At 49.3% G+C, this 14,636-nt stretch overlaps 3 protein-coding genes across 5 annotated transcripts; 1 reads left to right on the forward strand and 2 right to left on the reverse strand.

Moving 5' to 3' along the window:
- Positions 1 to 6,571: 6,571 nt before the first annotated feature.
- On the forward strand, positions 6,572 to 7,941 carry LOC125941256 (uncharacterized). Its single transcript, XM_049658226.1, has 3 exons — positions 6,572 to 6,949; positions 7,386 to 7,554; positions 7,932 to 7,941. The coding sequence occupies exons 1-3, from the start codon at positions 6,748 to 6,750 to the stop codon at positions 7,939 to 7,941; spliced, it is 381 nt and encodes a 126-aa protein (XP_049514183.1). The 5' UTR covers positions 6,572 to 6,747.
- A 567-nt stretch (positions 7,942 to 8,508) lies between these two features.
- On the reverse strand, positions 8,509 to 11,217 carry LOC125941642 (uncharacterized). Of its 3 annotated transcripts, XR_007464522.1 has the most exons (6): positions 10,605 to 11,217; positions 9,969 to 10,129; positions 9,754 to 9,883; positions 9,283 to 9,426; positions 8,842 to 9,149; positions 8,509 to 8,781 (listed from the first exon to the last, which is right to left on the reverse strand). XR_007464522.1 is itself a non-coding variant. In XM_049659400.1 (5 exons), the coding sequence occupies exons 1-5, from the start codon at positions 10,638 to 10,640 to the stop codon at positions 8,988 to 8,990; spliced, it is 633 nt and encodes a 210-aa protein (XP_049515357.1). In that variant the 5' UTR covers positions 10,641 to 11,217; the 3' UTR covers positions 8,509 to 8,987. The 3 variants fall into 3 exon arrangements, 1 of the variants encoding a protein (XP_049515357.1); XM_049659400.1 differs by having other exon boundaries at positions 8,509 to 9,149; XR_007464523.1 differs by lacking the exon at positions 9,969 to 10,129 and having other exon boundaries at positions 8,509 to 9,149.
- Positions 11,218 to 12,634: 1,417 nt separating this feature from the next.
- Positions 12,635 to 14,196, reverse strand: LOC119432434 (glucoside xylosyltransferase 1). Its single transcript, XM_037699601.2, has 2 exons — positions 14,019 to 14,196; positions 12,635 to 12,990 (listed from the first exon to the last, which is right to left on the reverse strand). The coding sequence occupies exons 1-2, from the start codon at positions 14,194 to 14,196 to the stop codon at positions 12,635 to 12,637; spliced, it is 534 nt and encodes a 177-aa protein (XP_037555529.2).
- Between the last annotated feature and the right edge of the window lie 440 nt (positions 14,197 to 14,636).

Here is a 14,636-nt window from a genome sequence, read left to right on the forward strand (position 1 = left end):
GAATTTACTGTGCGAATTTATTATGCTATTCATTGTCATCTGTACATGAAGTGAATAGGTCTTGTCGGTCATGTGGAGAACGCTTTGCCGGCAGTAGATAGAGGCGGAGGCCGTAGAAAGAAAATCCCATCCCAATATAAGCTGCTTGGCACACGAACTTAGCACTGCGAATTGTACGTAATGGAGAAGTCCATCGATGGAAATACGAGCAGTGCACATGGCGGTAGCTCGAATGGTGGCCCCTTAAGCAACGAGTAGTGTAGGCCCATCATAGGGTATCGTAACTTTCCGGAGTCGCGAACACAATTCACGGTGAATAACTGAAACACTAGCACCAGTGTCAATGAAAGCTTCCACTTGTACACCTTCTACTACAACCAATATATTGCACAGACGCGATGGAGGTATTTCTGTCCTGTCGTTCGATGCAGCTTTTCCTCCAAAAGCTGCATAATTCACTTTTCCAGACGACGTTCGGCGAATCGAGTAGCAGGTCCAAGTGGGGACATAGAGCGGCGAAGGGGTGACGGCGAGCGGCGTCTCGCAGGACGGTACGTCGGAGCCGTCTCGGATGCTACAGTAGGAGATGGAGAGCGGCCGCGTGGTGGAGAATAAGGCCGGCGTTGGTCATAACTAGACTATGGAATGTAGTTCCGGGCGAAAAGTCATCCCGTTCGTATACGTCATATCCGCGACGCTCGTCTTGCTGGCGCTTGCGGCAAAGACGAGCTATGTGGCCACGATAGCCGCAGTAATAGCAGATGGGACGAGGCGGACGCCACTGCGTATAGCTCGGTTGGGTAGGTGCGCTGGTAGTCATAGAAGCCATTGTGGGCCGGCGTTGGTGTTGGAGGCATCGGTAAAACGATGACTGGAGAAACTGCGGCTACTTTTGCGTACGTCGGTGGGGCCCTAGGGGTTAGAGGGTCCGTGTACGCTGCACCAGCCATGGATGCCAATTGCTCCTCGACAACGTCTCGCAGATTGGTATCCGAGGCATGAGGAGGAATAGGCCCTGTGTCGAAGCCAAGATACTGCAACGCGCCCGCAACGGTCGAGCGCATGATTGACACCGTTCTTCGTGGCCTGAAGTGGAAGACTTGCTTGTGCTATCTAGACGATATTGTTGTTTTCTCGTCAACCTTCTCTCAGCACCTGAAACGGCTGGACAAAGTTCTCACGTGCCTTGCCAACGCTAGGCTTTAGCTCAACACCAAGAAATGCTTTTTTGAGAGCAAGACAATCAAGGGGTTAGGTCACATTGTGAGCAAGGACGGCATTAATCCTGATCCTGACAAGGTTTCGGTAGTTCCGCACTTCCCTCGTCCCGAAAAGAGCAAAAACTTCCGTCATTTCCTAGGCCTCGCTTCCTATTTTCACCGATTCATACGAGACTTCACCTCAATAGCGTCACCTCTGTACAAATTACTGGGTTCTAATGTTGCCTTTGTGTGGTCTCCCGAATGTGAATCAGCGTTTCCCCATATGAAGCGCGCTCTCACATCTGAACCAGTGATTCGCCATTTTGATCAAGCTGCTGCTACCCTCCTGCATACGGATGCCAGTGGTCCCGGCATTGGTGGCATTCTCCTACAGCGAGACGACTCTTTAGGTGAGAGGGTCGTCGCGTACGCAAGTCGCATTCTGACAAACGCCGACAAGAATTACACCATTACGGAGCAGGAATGCCGAGCTATCGTTTGGTCTGCGCAGAATTTTGACCTTATCTTCACGGTAGCCATTTTACCATCGTTACAGACCATCATGCTTATGCTGGCTTTCGACGCTGAAGAATTTGTCTGGACGACTTGGTCGGCGGAGTCTTCGTCTGCAAGAATATGACTTTATTATTACCTACAAGTGCGGTAAAAACACCAGGATGCAGACGCGCTTTCTCGCTGTCCGCTTCCTACGACACCATGCAACGGTCCTCCAACTACCTTCCGTAACAAGCTTTCGCACGATTCCTCTTCACATGCTTTCTTGTTGGCCACTGTAAAATGTTGCCTCCACACGACAACAGATTATTCCAATCTCACCAACTTGCTGACTCTTACTGTCGGCGCATCATAGACCGCCTTCAAGGAGCTTCGCGCCCGTCTAACGCCCGCCTTCGTCAACAGCTGACGCAATTTAAGATTGACAACCGTGTTCTGTACCGCCATGTCTATCGCCCTGACGGTCAACGCTGGGTTCCTGTCCTGCCACGCTCTCTACGTGTCGATGTCCTGCAGGCTTCTCACGACGACATGACTGCTGGTCACCTTGGTTTCCAGAAAAACATATGACCGCATCAAAGGTCGCTTCTACTGGCCCGGCTTGCGCACCCAGTGTAGCGAGGTATGTCGCTTCCTGCGCCCTTTGTCAGCGTCGAAAGCTCCCTACATCAGCCCTAAGCGGACAACTGCAACCGGTTCCGTGTCCGTCGCGACCATTTGAAGTCGTTGGCATTGACCTGCATGGTCCTCTTGCTGTGACTCTCTCCAGTAAACGATGGATTGTGACAGCCGTTGACCACTTGGCACGTTACACCGAAACAGCTTGTATGAGCTCCGCCTAAGCCTCTGAAGTTGCTGCTTTCATACTTCAAGCTTTAGTACTGCGTCATGGTGCTCCTCGCGTCATCCTTAGCAACCGTGGAAAAGCATTCCTCTCGCAACTCGTCGACGAAGTACTACCCACAAGTACCACCCACAAGACTACCTTCAGTTACCATCCGCAAACCAACGGCCTAACAGAGCGATTTCACCGCACGCTATCAGACATGATAGCCATCTACATCGAACCAGATCACAGAAAATGGGACGCAATTTTGCCATTCGTGACTTTTGCGTATAACACCGCCGTTCAATGCATGACCGGTTACTCACCATTCAACGTTGTCTATGGTCGTTCACCCTCTTTCTGTCTTGACGTTTCTTTCTTCGCGCCGACTGTCAGTCGATGTCCATCCTCCTGGGAAGAATATGTGTCCCGCTTTCTGCGTTGTCGCTAGCTCGCCCGCATCAACACCGAAGCACGGCAACAGGACCGCAAGCCCCATTACCACGCCTCTCATCGCGTCGTGTGCTTCCGCCCTGGCGAGGTAGTGCTGCTATGGACACCAGTGCCTACTCCTGGCTTGGTGACAAGTTTCAGCTTCGGTTCATCGGCCCCTACTAAGTCTTGGAGCAAACCTCTCCGGTTAACTATCACGTGGCACCTGTTATTGTTCCAAATGACCGCCGTTGCCGCGCTGCTGAGGTTGTCCACCTTTCCCGTATGAAGCCTTTCACGAGGCGTTCGCAGTCCCCTTGAATTGCGGCCAGGATGGCCGCTCTCCGGGGAGAAATTAGTGTGGGCATTTATTATGCTATTCATTGTCATCTGTACATGATCATCATCACGTGGGGTTCACATGGGGATCTTCTTCATCATCACTTATGGGGCTCTCTCTCGTGTGTGAGCTGTGCTTTCGGCATGGTCGCTTCGCCACATCTCCGACGTGCAATAAACGTCGTGATAACTGCTTCGTCACAATACATCTATTATAGAAATTCTCATTCAATTACCATGACAAATTATTTGGGATGTTTACACAACAAGGTAGCCCGTCTTATTCCTTAATGAAAATTTAAATTCTGGGGTGTTACGTGCTGGAACCACGATCTGATTATGAGGCACGCCATAGTGAGGCGGAATAATTTTGACAACTGCGGTTCTTTTATGTACATTCAATTCAGAGTACACGGGTGCTTTCGCAGTTTGCCCGGATTAAAATGTGGCTGCGGCAGCTGGGATTACATGCCGCCAATTCGTGTTTTGCAGCGCATCGCCATAACCACTAAGCCTCCAGGATGGGTACCATTTTATTCTTTACTTTTAGAGCGGGCAAGATAGCATCTGCTGTAAAGGAGGCTCAATCTACAAAGTTTTGCTGATACACTCAAGCTTCGATCATTATAACGAAACGGGATATTACAATATAATGGCTATTACGAAATAAATGAAATTCTCCCTGAAATCACTACATATATCCATGCATTTAAACGTCGTTTCAACGAACTGAAATTTTCCTGCCAATGGATATAGCGAACTAGATCCGCCTTCGAAACAAAAAAATGCCCGACTGCTGGACACCGAGTACATCGCATTCCGCGATGTGAAAGATTAGTGCATTTACTTCTGCTTCCCTGCGGCCCGCCGCACAGGCACGGCCTGGACCTGGCCTCCCAGAATTACCAACTGGAAACTCGGGGGTCACGCCCAGGCCGTGCCTACAGCTGGCCGCACTGCAACGCGTGGCAGCGGTGGCGGTGGAAAAGATTAGTGCACTCTCCCTCTCCCTACGGCGCGCCACGTGGGTCGGCAGTTTGGCGTGGTCCCGGATATCACATTGGCACCCGTGCACTCTCGGAGGCCACGAGCCGGCCGAGCCTAACCGGTGCGGCTAAGTTCGTTAGCCTGCTCGATCTCGATGCGGAGCGCTGTGTGGTGTGCCACGTGTAGCTCTACCGCGACAAGCCAGGTGAAAGTGGAAGCAAAATACCATCACAGTGGAACAGAAGGCAGCTATCTGAAGGCTGTCGCGTCAGGTGCGAAGAAGTCGCTAGTGGTACAGGCCGAAGATTCTTTTGTTGATTTATTCAAATTTCTTCGCATGCGTGGCCATTTACGGTTTCGCGGGCCTCAAGGATGTCTTCTTATTTCCATGTTTACAATTGCGCACCCCTTTGGGCTTATATTGTACGGAATATCAATAATCTGTATAACGAAATAAATTCGGCTCCCAGTTCAACTTCGTAGTAACAAGATTTGAGTGTAGATACTTTCTTAATTCTTTGAAAAGTGGTATTGCACAATGGCATCTAATAAAGTTCCTACTGCTTGCCGCCTACTCATATCTGCCAGAAGGGACAACTGTATAAAAAGGTTTTCTTTCAGCTGTGTGCATGATGCAGTATGAACATTCATGTCTTTTGACATTTATACATCTGTAGGACCAGCTACCTGATAGAGGACTTAGTATGCCTGATCATGCTTATTTATGCAGTGCTGTTGAGCAATACTTAGTCACGGAATGAATGTTTTCCACATTGAAGGTATCGGAAATATGCTTGTTTTACAATTGCGCCCTTTGCTTTCGGTTTTTGTTAGTGGACTGGAGTGGACAAACCTTTATTAACAACCTGCGTATTGGCGGCCTGGCCTAGGCTACGCGGGTGCACGCGGTGAGGCTTAGCCTTTCCACCGTTTCCCGGGCCTGCTGGATAGCCCGAGCGTCGCGCAAACGCTCCTCAAGGGGGTTTTATGTTTTTATGATCAAAGAGCTTTGTAGTGTATGTGCATTTCCATGGGATGTGTGCTATGTCTCCGTATTCGTGTTAACAAAGGCTACAGCCAGCGTCGGGGAATTGCCTGGGGTAGATGCGGTTGAGGTGCACTGGCTCTAGAAAGGTTCGCGTTTGTAGACGTCTCCAGTCTGCTTCTTGTGATCTATGTAGTTGTTTTTCGAGTTGTGGGTGTATTTGTCCTTGTTTCTTGTAGTGTGCTAATGTGTCGGAGAAGGTGAGGAGCCTCTGCCCATGCAAGCGTCAAGCGCGCATCCCCGCACGAGATTATAGACATGTCCAACCCACCCACATCAACGGAGGAAACAGAATCAATACTTACCACTAACTTACCAAGCAGTACTGTCGCATTATCGGCTTGGACGCAGGGTATACCCTCCCCCACATCCGAAACTAACAAGAAGCGAAGGCACCGAATAAAGGCGACTCCAGAGCACCTCCTTCACCCATGTCACCTTATTGCATCATTTCGAAGACACGCTATACAGCTACACCTGTCCACATTACAACGTGCCAGACACCCTGGCGCACCTCCTACTGCAATGCAAGAACTCCCGAGCAAGCATCACAGCGACACAGCCAGTAGCAGCAGACGCAGACCCAAGCCGCCTCACTGAAATGTGGGAGCCTGCGATCTCCAAGCCGGACCTAGTCGACCAGCGCAAACTCGTCGCCCGGACCAGGCAGGCGGTCCAGGCCAAAGGGTTAGGGACTCTCCCACCTCGACTGACAAGTCACTGTTTCAAATAAAGGTTCATTCATTCATTCATTCATTCATTCATAACATCATATGGTATAGCCATTCTTTTAGGTAATTTGTACCGTTAAGCAATTTTGTATATAATTTATACCGTTCAATCCCTTGCCTGTATATCTGAATCATTACGTTACCAACTGCAAGCAGCTGGGCATCAAGAGCGTGCGGCTGCCCCGATTGTGATAAGTGCTTCCGCAAAGCATTGTTTTCAATACTAACTAAATGTAAAGAACGTGTCATTATTCAGCGTATTAGGAGACACCTCTATAATACCAAAGAAGGTACGGGAAGACCAAAGCTGGAACCCGGACTGTCGGGAGAATATGCCGGGGTCCAGGGTGAATTCCTGTAATAAAGGCTGACCCTCATAGAACGAATTTCCGGCCGCTCGTCGGCCGGCGTCAAAAATCACGACGCACGCCACCGATTTGGAGGGCATAGATATTTTCGCCCGCCGCCGAAAGCGTCCAGCGCGCGGCGACAAGCCCGATCCAATCAGGAGGCTGCACTTCCGGCCGTTGCATGATGGGATTGATGGCGGCGGTGTATCCACGAACATCGCACGTGTGTTGTGTTGTGTCAGCTCTGTCACAGTCGGATTGCGTGCTCCCACGGGTTATTTTTTTGTAGTGCCGCAACCTTTTCCAGCGTGTAGTGAACATGGAAGAAGTTCACAACCAGCCAGCGCATTCACGAATGAAGCCATCAAAGGCCGCACGCGTGGAATTTAATGACAGACTCATAGCAGAGGTGCAAAAACGACCAGTGCTGCGGGACTGCTGCAGACCCGACTACAAAGACCAGCGCAAGAAGATGACGGCATGGGAAGAGGTGGCAGCCGAGTGTGGACGCGACCCGGACGGTGAGTTAAATTGGTGGTGCTTGCCGTGCTCGTGCGCTGGTCTTTAGTGCATGTTTGTATAGAAGTACATAGCAGGGCACTTGTAACAGAGCTGCCAATATGCATGGCACTACTGAGTAGTTGGCTACGCGTCTGCAGCGTCGCGCTTGGCCTGCGTGTGATCATGCACATCGGTGGCTGATTCAAAGACTTGTAGTGCATACGAAGACGCTGTGAGTGCGTTGTGCGACGTGTACTTTCGCTTTAGTGCAAAGAGCTGGTGAGAAGCATTGTTGTAGTCAAGAGCCCTGCCCACGTTGCAGCGTCAAGGCAGTGCAGACTGCAAACTATTTAACAGAGCTATTAAGCATGAAATAAACCTGCAGGCTGCATTATTATGGTTCATTAAGGCATGTGACAAGATGTAATTCTGACAGTAGTCTCTGCTTACTCCTAGGCTCCACTGTCCAAGCACGATGGAAAAGTTTACGGGATACATTCACGAAAAAGCACCGTGCGTGGAAAACGGGCGCACCTAGTGGATCCGGCGCAGACGGTTCCAACGACATCCGCTGGCCTTATTTCAAGCTCATGATCTTTCTTAAAGATCTTGTAGACATTGGCAGGCAAGTCTCATTTTTGTAATCAAGTTTTTCCATTTCTGTATTGTTCTATTGACAAGTTTACCTACTGTTTACAATATTAAACAACCTTATGATCATATTTTCAAAAAAAAAAGGGGGGGGGGGACAGAAAGTGACCGTACAGTCTGTGTAACACTTTTTTTTCAGTACTCAGGGCAACTTCGCAGAGACGAAAGCGAATGCGGACAAAACTGCAGAAGGGCTGCTGATGAGTGTATACAGCAGTACAGATAGTAGGCAACAGTTTTCTTTTTTTTCAACATGCACGTCACTTTTGCCTTTCATGTTGAGATCACCAAATAAGACGCATGAACACATAGCTGGTGCCTGTACTTTCATTGCACTACTTTTATTTGCAGACTCTACTGATGACACTCAGTCACAGGAGACTGATTGGATATATAGCTCCCAGAGCTCCACTCCAGAAGTAGCCACTCCAGAAGCAGCCACTCCAGAAGTCGACATGCCTGCAACTTCGGGAGGAAGCGTGACGAAGAGAATACCACGAAAGCTTGGAAAGAAGTCCAAGGCCGACGTCGAAATCGATTCCTTGCAGAACTGCTGAAGAAGGATGAAGATGAGGAGGCCATGTTTGGCCAAGTTGTGGCCCATAAGCTACGGTCATTCTCCAAGCGAATGAGGACGACACTCCAGATCGAAATATTAGAAGTGTTTAGCAGGCACATATGTGAATGATGGTGACATGATTAATAACATTACTGAAATGAAAATCGCATGTTTTTATTAAAAAAAGTATCACAATTTGAGCCTTCGTTTCTATTGATCCAATTTTATTTACTCATCATAGTAGGAGGCGGCATGCACGGAGCCAAAATACTGAAGGTCGGTGCTTGCACACCAGAATGTGCCCACTGCCACGGCACAGCTCCCTTATTCATGAAGTGCTGCACAAAAAGGTTGCGCACTTCAGCCGCACTTTTGGAATAGTTTTTTGCAGCTGTAGGTTCCAAGTCGAGGAGGTCGTTGCTTTGGGCACTGTCCCTCCACTGCCCGGGAGTGATGTTCCCATATTCATCTTCGCTGTCTACGAAGCCATGTGGCATGTATTCTTTGCCTGTGCATAAAAAGTTGTGCAGGACACAGCAAGCTAGGACAACAAACTCTGCGTTCTTTGGAAGTAGGTTGATACGGTTCAGCAAGATTCTCCACCTGGCTGCCAGGATACCAAACGCATTTTCAACAATGCGCCTGCAAAAAAAAAAGCCAAAATTAGTAAGTGCCTAAAGTAATCCGTTATGTTCCTAATACCTTGCTCTGCTCAGCCTGTAGTTGAAAACACGGTGGCTGGGGGACATGTTCTTGCCAGGAAAAGGCCGCAGAAAATCATGGCGAAGCTGAAACGCCTCGTCCCCCACGAATACATGGGGCGCCACTTTGTTACTGTTCGGTAGCCTTCAAAGATTTGGCAGAGGTAGGGTCCCCTTTTCGAGCTGCCTTCCAAATTCACAAGACTTGAATACGCCACCGTCGCTGTGCAGACCAGGTGCGCCCACGCTGACCATTGAAAATTTGTACTGTGGGTCGACAACGGCCATCAGCACAATAGAGAACGTCCCCTGTAACAAAAGGGATGTGTGAAACAATTCATGACTTTATTTTTATTAATTCTAAGCACACCCCGGCAAATTTAGGAATACCATAGGTCAAATACTGTGTGTCAGTGTGAGCGCTTTTCAGCAGATTGTATACCTTGTAGTTGAAGTAGTTGCTTCCTGAATTCGGTGGTGCCATTACTGCAACGTGTTTGCCGTCAACGGCGCCAAGGCAGTTCGGAAAATTCCAACGTGTGCCAAACCCATGCGCTATTTCCTCCCATTGCTTGCACCCTGGCACCTAAAGAGAAGCAACACAAATTTAATAGCATATACATACTGTGCTTATGCTGCTTGATGGGCAGCGCACAAAGACGTGTAAAAGAATGGAATGGATATTCAGTACGTCGTTTGATGCCAGTGACTGTGGTTCATTCCAAGTGTTGAGGACCGTCAACCAAAGAAGCAAATTTACCACCGTTGGTGGTCGGTCCTTCATATTTAACTTCAATGTCTCTGATAGCCTTTGATGCTTATACAGCATTTACACTGTTTTTTAGAAATGTGTCTGCATAAACTTGCACTGTTATACACCCCTAGAAAATAAGTGAGTGGTCGTTTCTCTTACAGGCATGTAGAGCGGCTGCAGGTGTTTCCAGATAGCTCTGCATGTCTGGTGAATGATACTTCGACACGTTTCATGGCCGATCCGGAACAGCATGGCTACGTCCTTAATCGACATTCCAGACGATAGATACCTGAAGAATAACACGAATTTGCAATCAACATTTTCCTTAACCACAATAACCTTAGCGTGGTTCATGTGGGTAAATATTACTACACCTCAAGGTGATGGCAAGCCTCTCTTCGGAGCAGACTGGCTCTCTGCACAAGAAATACTTTCTCAAGCTGTTCTTCACAATACTGTGCAGATCACTGAACTTCTGCGGAGTCATGTGGTAGTACTTAAAAAACATGGCTGGGTCAGACTTCATGACCTGCATCTGTAAAAAATGAAGCATGGTTGAGACCCTCACCACTCAATAAACTAAACGTGCAATGAAAAACAGTAAGTGCTACTTTTTCTTTTCTTTTTTACCCGATACAGTACCCCGCGCAGAGCAACAGAAAGATTTAACTTTTTTTTTTGGCAAAGGATATGCGAGGAGCTGTATCAGCATGCAGGTACAAAGTGTTTCTAGCAAAATTCACTTTGTTTAAATCCAACAGAGTACTGATGGTTTCGCAAAAGACTCGGAGCAATTACGGGGTTACCGACCACACGAGCGAAAAGCGTCGTTTTATTTTTCAGTGTATCCTTATCTTCGTCGCTTGGCGACCAAGTGGTCTTCTCGATTTCGTTGTGTTGTGTAAAAAAAGACACTCTCGAGATTACATCGGGCGCTTCGCTACATCTCATATTAAACAATAATTAACGCATACCATCTAGAAGCCAACACATCAGGAAAGTCCACTCACCGCAGTGTGAAAGTCCCCTTCCGACTTGCGATGCATCCAGACTGGATTCACCCAGAACCTTTTCTTCTTTTCTTCCTTTTTTTCTTCTTCAAAATCAGCAGCTTCAATAAAAGACGCCGCCGGACGGCTCCCATTGCAGTACGTCTTGTTTAGGGACACCTAGCACGTATGGCGCAGAGCTTATCTGCCGATGCGTGTGAGCAGTCCGCACGTTGTAGTTCTATGGTGGCGTAGTTGTTCTCTGTCCGCATGGACACAATGTTGGCAGAGCCAAGCTGTTTTCTGCGCTTTCTGGAGGTTGTGAATAGCCAAGCGTAAAATGTAGAAGAAATAACTCAAGAAAAATTTTAAAACACTAAGTTATGACGTTATTAAGTGTCGCAACATGCTAAACCTTACTGGGGGTTACATTTAAAAAACAGTAATCTCCTGCTTCACTGCTGACCACATTGATAGCGGCAAGGCGGCGGTCGCCGCTGGATCGTCGCATGAGGGGCGGTGAGGCGAAAACACGACGGCGCGTCTCGCTACATTTTTTGACGCACGAATATCGTCGGGAAAGTTCGCTCCATGAGGGTCAGGCTTAATGAATGTGACGCTCGACGCCGACTAGAATAACATGTTTTGTTGACAGGCATGACGCCGCCATCTAGGAGCGGTGAACCGAAGTGTTGCATCGTGACAGTAACGAGCACCGACAGGGAGCGCTTCGGTAGTCACAGCGCAGCGGAGGCTCCAACGCGGTGTAGCCTGGTGTTGGCACTTTGCGCACATGGTTTGTCTTTAGCGTTGGATGGGCGACGACATGAGAAGCGGGGGGGGGGGGTGGAAGGGGGGGTGGAAGCGGGGGGGGGGGTGGAAGCGGGGGGGGGTGGAAGCGGGGGGGGGGGCGATCAGAACAGCTTTGAGTGTGGGGGCCTGCCGCCACTGGTTTAGAACCTGTGACCCGCCGTGGTTGCTCAGTGGCTATGGTGTTGGGCTGCTGAGCACGAGGTCGCGGGATCGAATCCCGGCCACGGCGGCCGCATTTCGATGGGGGCGAAATGCGAAAACACCCCTGTACTTAGATTTAGGTGCACGTTAAAGAACCCCAGGTGGTCCAAATTTCCGGAGTCCCCCACTACGGCGTGCCTCATAATCAGATGGTGGTTTTGGCACGGAAAACTCCATCATTTTTTTTTAGAACCTGTGGGGGTGACTGCCCCCACTGCCCCCCCCCCCCCCCCGTTTCTGGAGCCCCTGCATGCACGTTTGTCTCGCCAAATTTAATAAGCAAGTGAGTTAAGATAAGCTTTCAAGATGCATTGTGAAATTTACGCGTGTGGAAAACCGACAGGAAATAAATGCAACTAAACGGCCACGCGTCCAGAACCACGCGGAAACTTCGGCTACTTGGCTATCTTATCATTTGCCGCTGCCAGGGTTGCAATTATTTAAACTTCTCCGTACGTGGTATTTTTGTATGCTACTCCACAATTAAGCAAATGATGACGACACAAAAGGTCATTTCCTATCGTGGGGATCGAACACCTCGTAGTATTGGCAACTCGCAATGGTGTGTCTATAGCATACGAAGCAATCGTGAAACCGCACATTATTTGTTACGTAAGGTGTCACGAAGGCCTAGAAATGGCAGAATGGAATCTGTGGTACAAGGCTTTTATAGACCCTTCGCGTACGTACTGGATTCAGCAATCCACGACTCCGCGCATTGCATTTGTTTAGCGATACGCCACTTCCCAAAACAAACAGCGAAATCGCTCACGGCGCAATTTCGACGGAACATCGCAGCGATCGATGCGATCGGTGCGACGTGCGGCCAACGGGTTGGTCGAGGTCAAAAAGGCGGAAGGGTCGGCACCGCGACTGAGATTTCCATCGTATGCAAGCGAAATCGCGCTTCCGGTGCGTAGAAAGTCGCTTCATGTGATACAGGCTTAACATCGTGATGAGCACAGCGTCAACAGATTTCCTAGCATTCCGTTAAAATTGTAATGATAAGAAGTCTACACACCGGCTAAATATTCCTATTATTTAGGTGGGTTGCACTGCACAAGCAGTGCCAATCTCACCTGCCGCATAGCCTGGTGAAGTTCCCAGAAAGCCGGCTGCGAGGGCCTGAGGAAGGCGCTGCGTGATCCGTGGACAACAGCCGGCGGTCCCGCGGTGCAGTACGCTCCGTTGTCGCAGTGGTCGGTCCGGTAGTTCCACCGGCACGAAAGCAGCAACAGGCGTTCAGGGTGCGCGCTGAACAAGATGTTCAGGAGGTCCTGGTCGCCAAAGCTCATGTTGCCGCCATACTTTTGCAGCAGTGGCCCCATGCGCTCCTCCCAGCCAAATTGCCGCATGCGGGTGAGGTTCATCAGCATTACGCCCGAGTTGACACCTGTGCTTGGCACGGAGGGGCAAGTTGGCAAAACAAATCATAACAGCCGATCACAAATTAGTGGTTAATAAGGGCCACTCACTCAGATTTGACTGATCAAGAGTACTACAAACACTCTAGTCAGACATCGTGTTAGAAGAAAAAAGGGTTGCCGTCACCGGCTAAGTGAAAAGTACTTGTATTTGACGTTTTAGAATGCATACGGTTCCTTTGTTCACAATGCATCAATTATTTTCAGAAATTTAAATGAGCTGTTGAATCGGTCAGTCACCACAAGCAAACAGCTAACAAAGATTCGCTTACATCGATTCCCATTGTGCTTGGGATCCACTTATTTTCAAGCGAAACTTCCTTTGCCTCTTCCGAATTTCCGGCCGCGGCTGTTGCGATTGTCTTGCTCGCGCGCGCAGTTTTTTTTTTTTTTGCAACACTGCCAGATGGCGCTGATTTCCGCGCATCCAGGCCGGTGCCGCCGCGGCAGCGTTTCACAGTTTGTGCGCATGGCGCTAGCTGTGCTAGCTTTCCTGCGCGACAAAAATGCAGGTGCTTGGCTGAGACTGTGTAAACATAACAATCGTCCATAGCCTGCAGAGAGCGCTTGCAGCTGGCGTCTCAACAACGTGCTGGCCGCGTATGCAGACGGAGCAGTTAAGCACGCGCCAGTAAAATGACTCCAAAGCGTGCACTCAGGGTAGAGGACACCCTGGCCCGAATGAAGCATCGCGTAGAAAAGGAGCGTGTTTGCTACGCAGCGAAACGTGGCGCAAACCGCGAACGTATGTTGGCTCGAAGACGCGAGCACAACGACGAGACGCGACAAGCGCGCCAATAATTATCGTCAAGCAAAGCAAACAGCATACAAAGCTTCGCTTACATCGATTCCCATGGTGAATGGGATCCCCATATTTCTTGCATTTCACTGTTATCCCAGTGCTGCCACTGGCACAACCGCTCATGACCCCATGCTAAGCATCAGGCTGCTTTAGCCAATCAGCCACCATAGTGGGTATACATACACCATTTCTCACCAAGTGGTTGATAGAAGGGGTGCATGGCGAAGTTCCGGTACCAGTTGCTTGCAATGTCCTCACTCTCGGGCGCCAACGCTGCCAGGTGGGAGCTGTTCATGGATGCGAAGTGCTGCCATAGCCTCTCAATGGGACTTAAGAACAGGACATCAGCGTCAGTGTAGATGACAGCGTCCATGTCTGCCAGCATGCTCTACGAGCAGTTCACACAGTACAGGACAAAATAAAGATGGCGCACTTCTAGTCATCATCATGATCATCAGCCTATACTTATGTCCACTGCAGGAAGAAAGCCTCTCCCTACGATCGCCAATTACTCTTGTCTTGCGCTAGCTGATTCCCCCAACTTGCGCCTGCAAATTTCCTAACTTCATCACCGCACCTAGTTTTCTGCCGTCCTCGACTGCGCTTGTCTTCTCTTGGGATCCATTCTGTAACTCTAATGGCACACCGGTTATCCACCCTACGCATTACATGGCCTGCCCAGCTCCACATGTTTTTCTTAATATCAATTAGAAAAACGGCTATCCAGATTCGCTCTCTGATCCACACCACTCTCTTGCTGCCGAACATTTTTTCGTTCCATTGCTCATTGTGCAGTTCTTAACTTGTTCTCGT

This window comes from Dermacentor silvarum, chromosome 11 (assembly GCF_013339745.2).
Source record: "Dermacentor silvarum isolate Dsil-2018 chromosome 11, BIME_Dsil_1.4, whole genome shotgun sequence".
Taxonomy (NCBI): Eukaryota; Metazoa; Arthropoda; class Arachnida; order Ixodida; family Ixodidae; genus Dermacentor; species Dermacentor silvarum.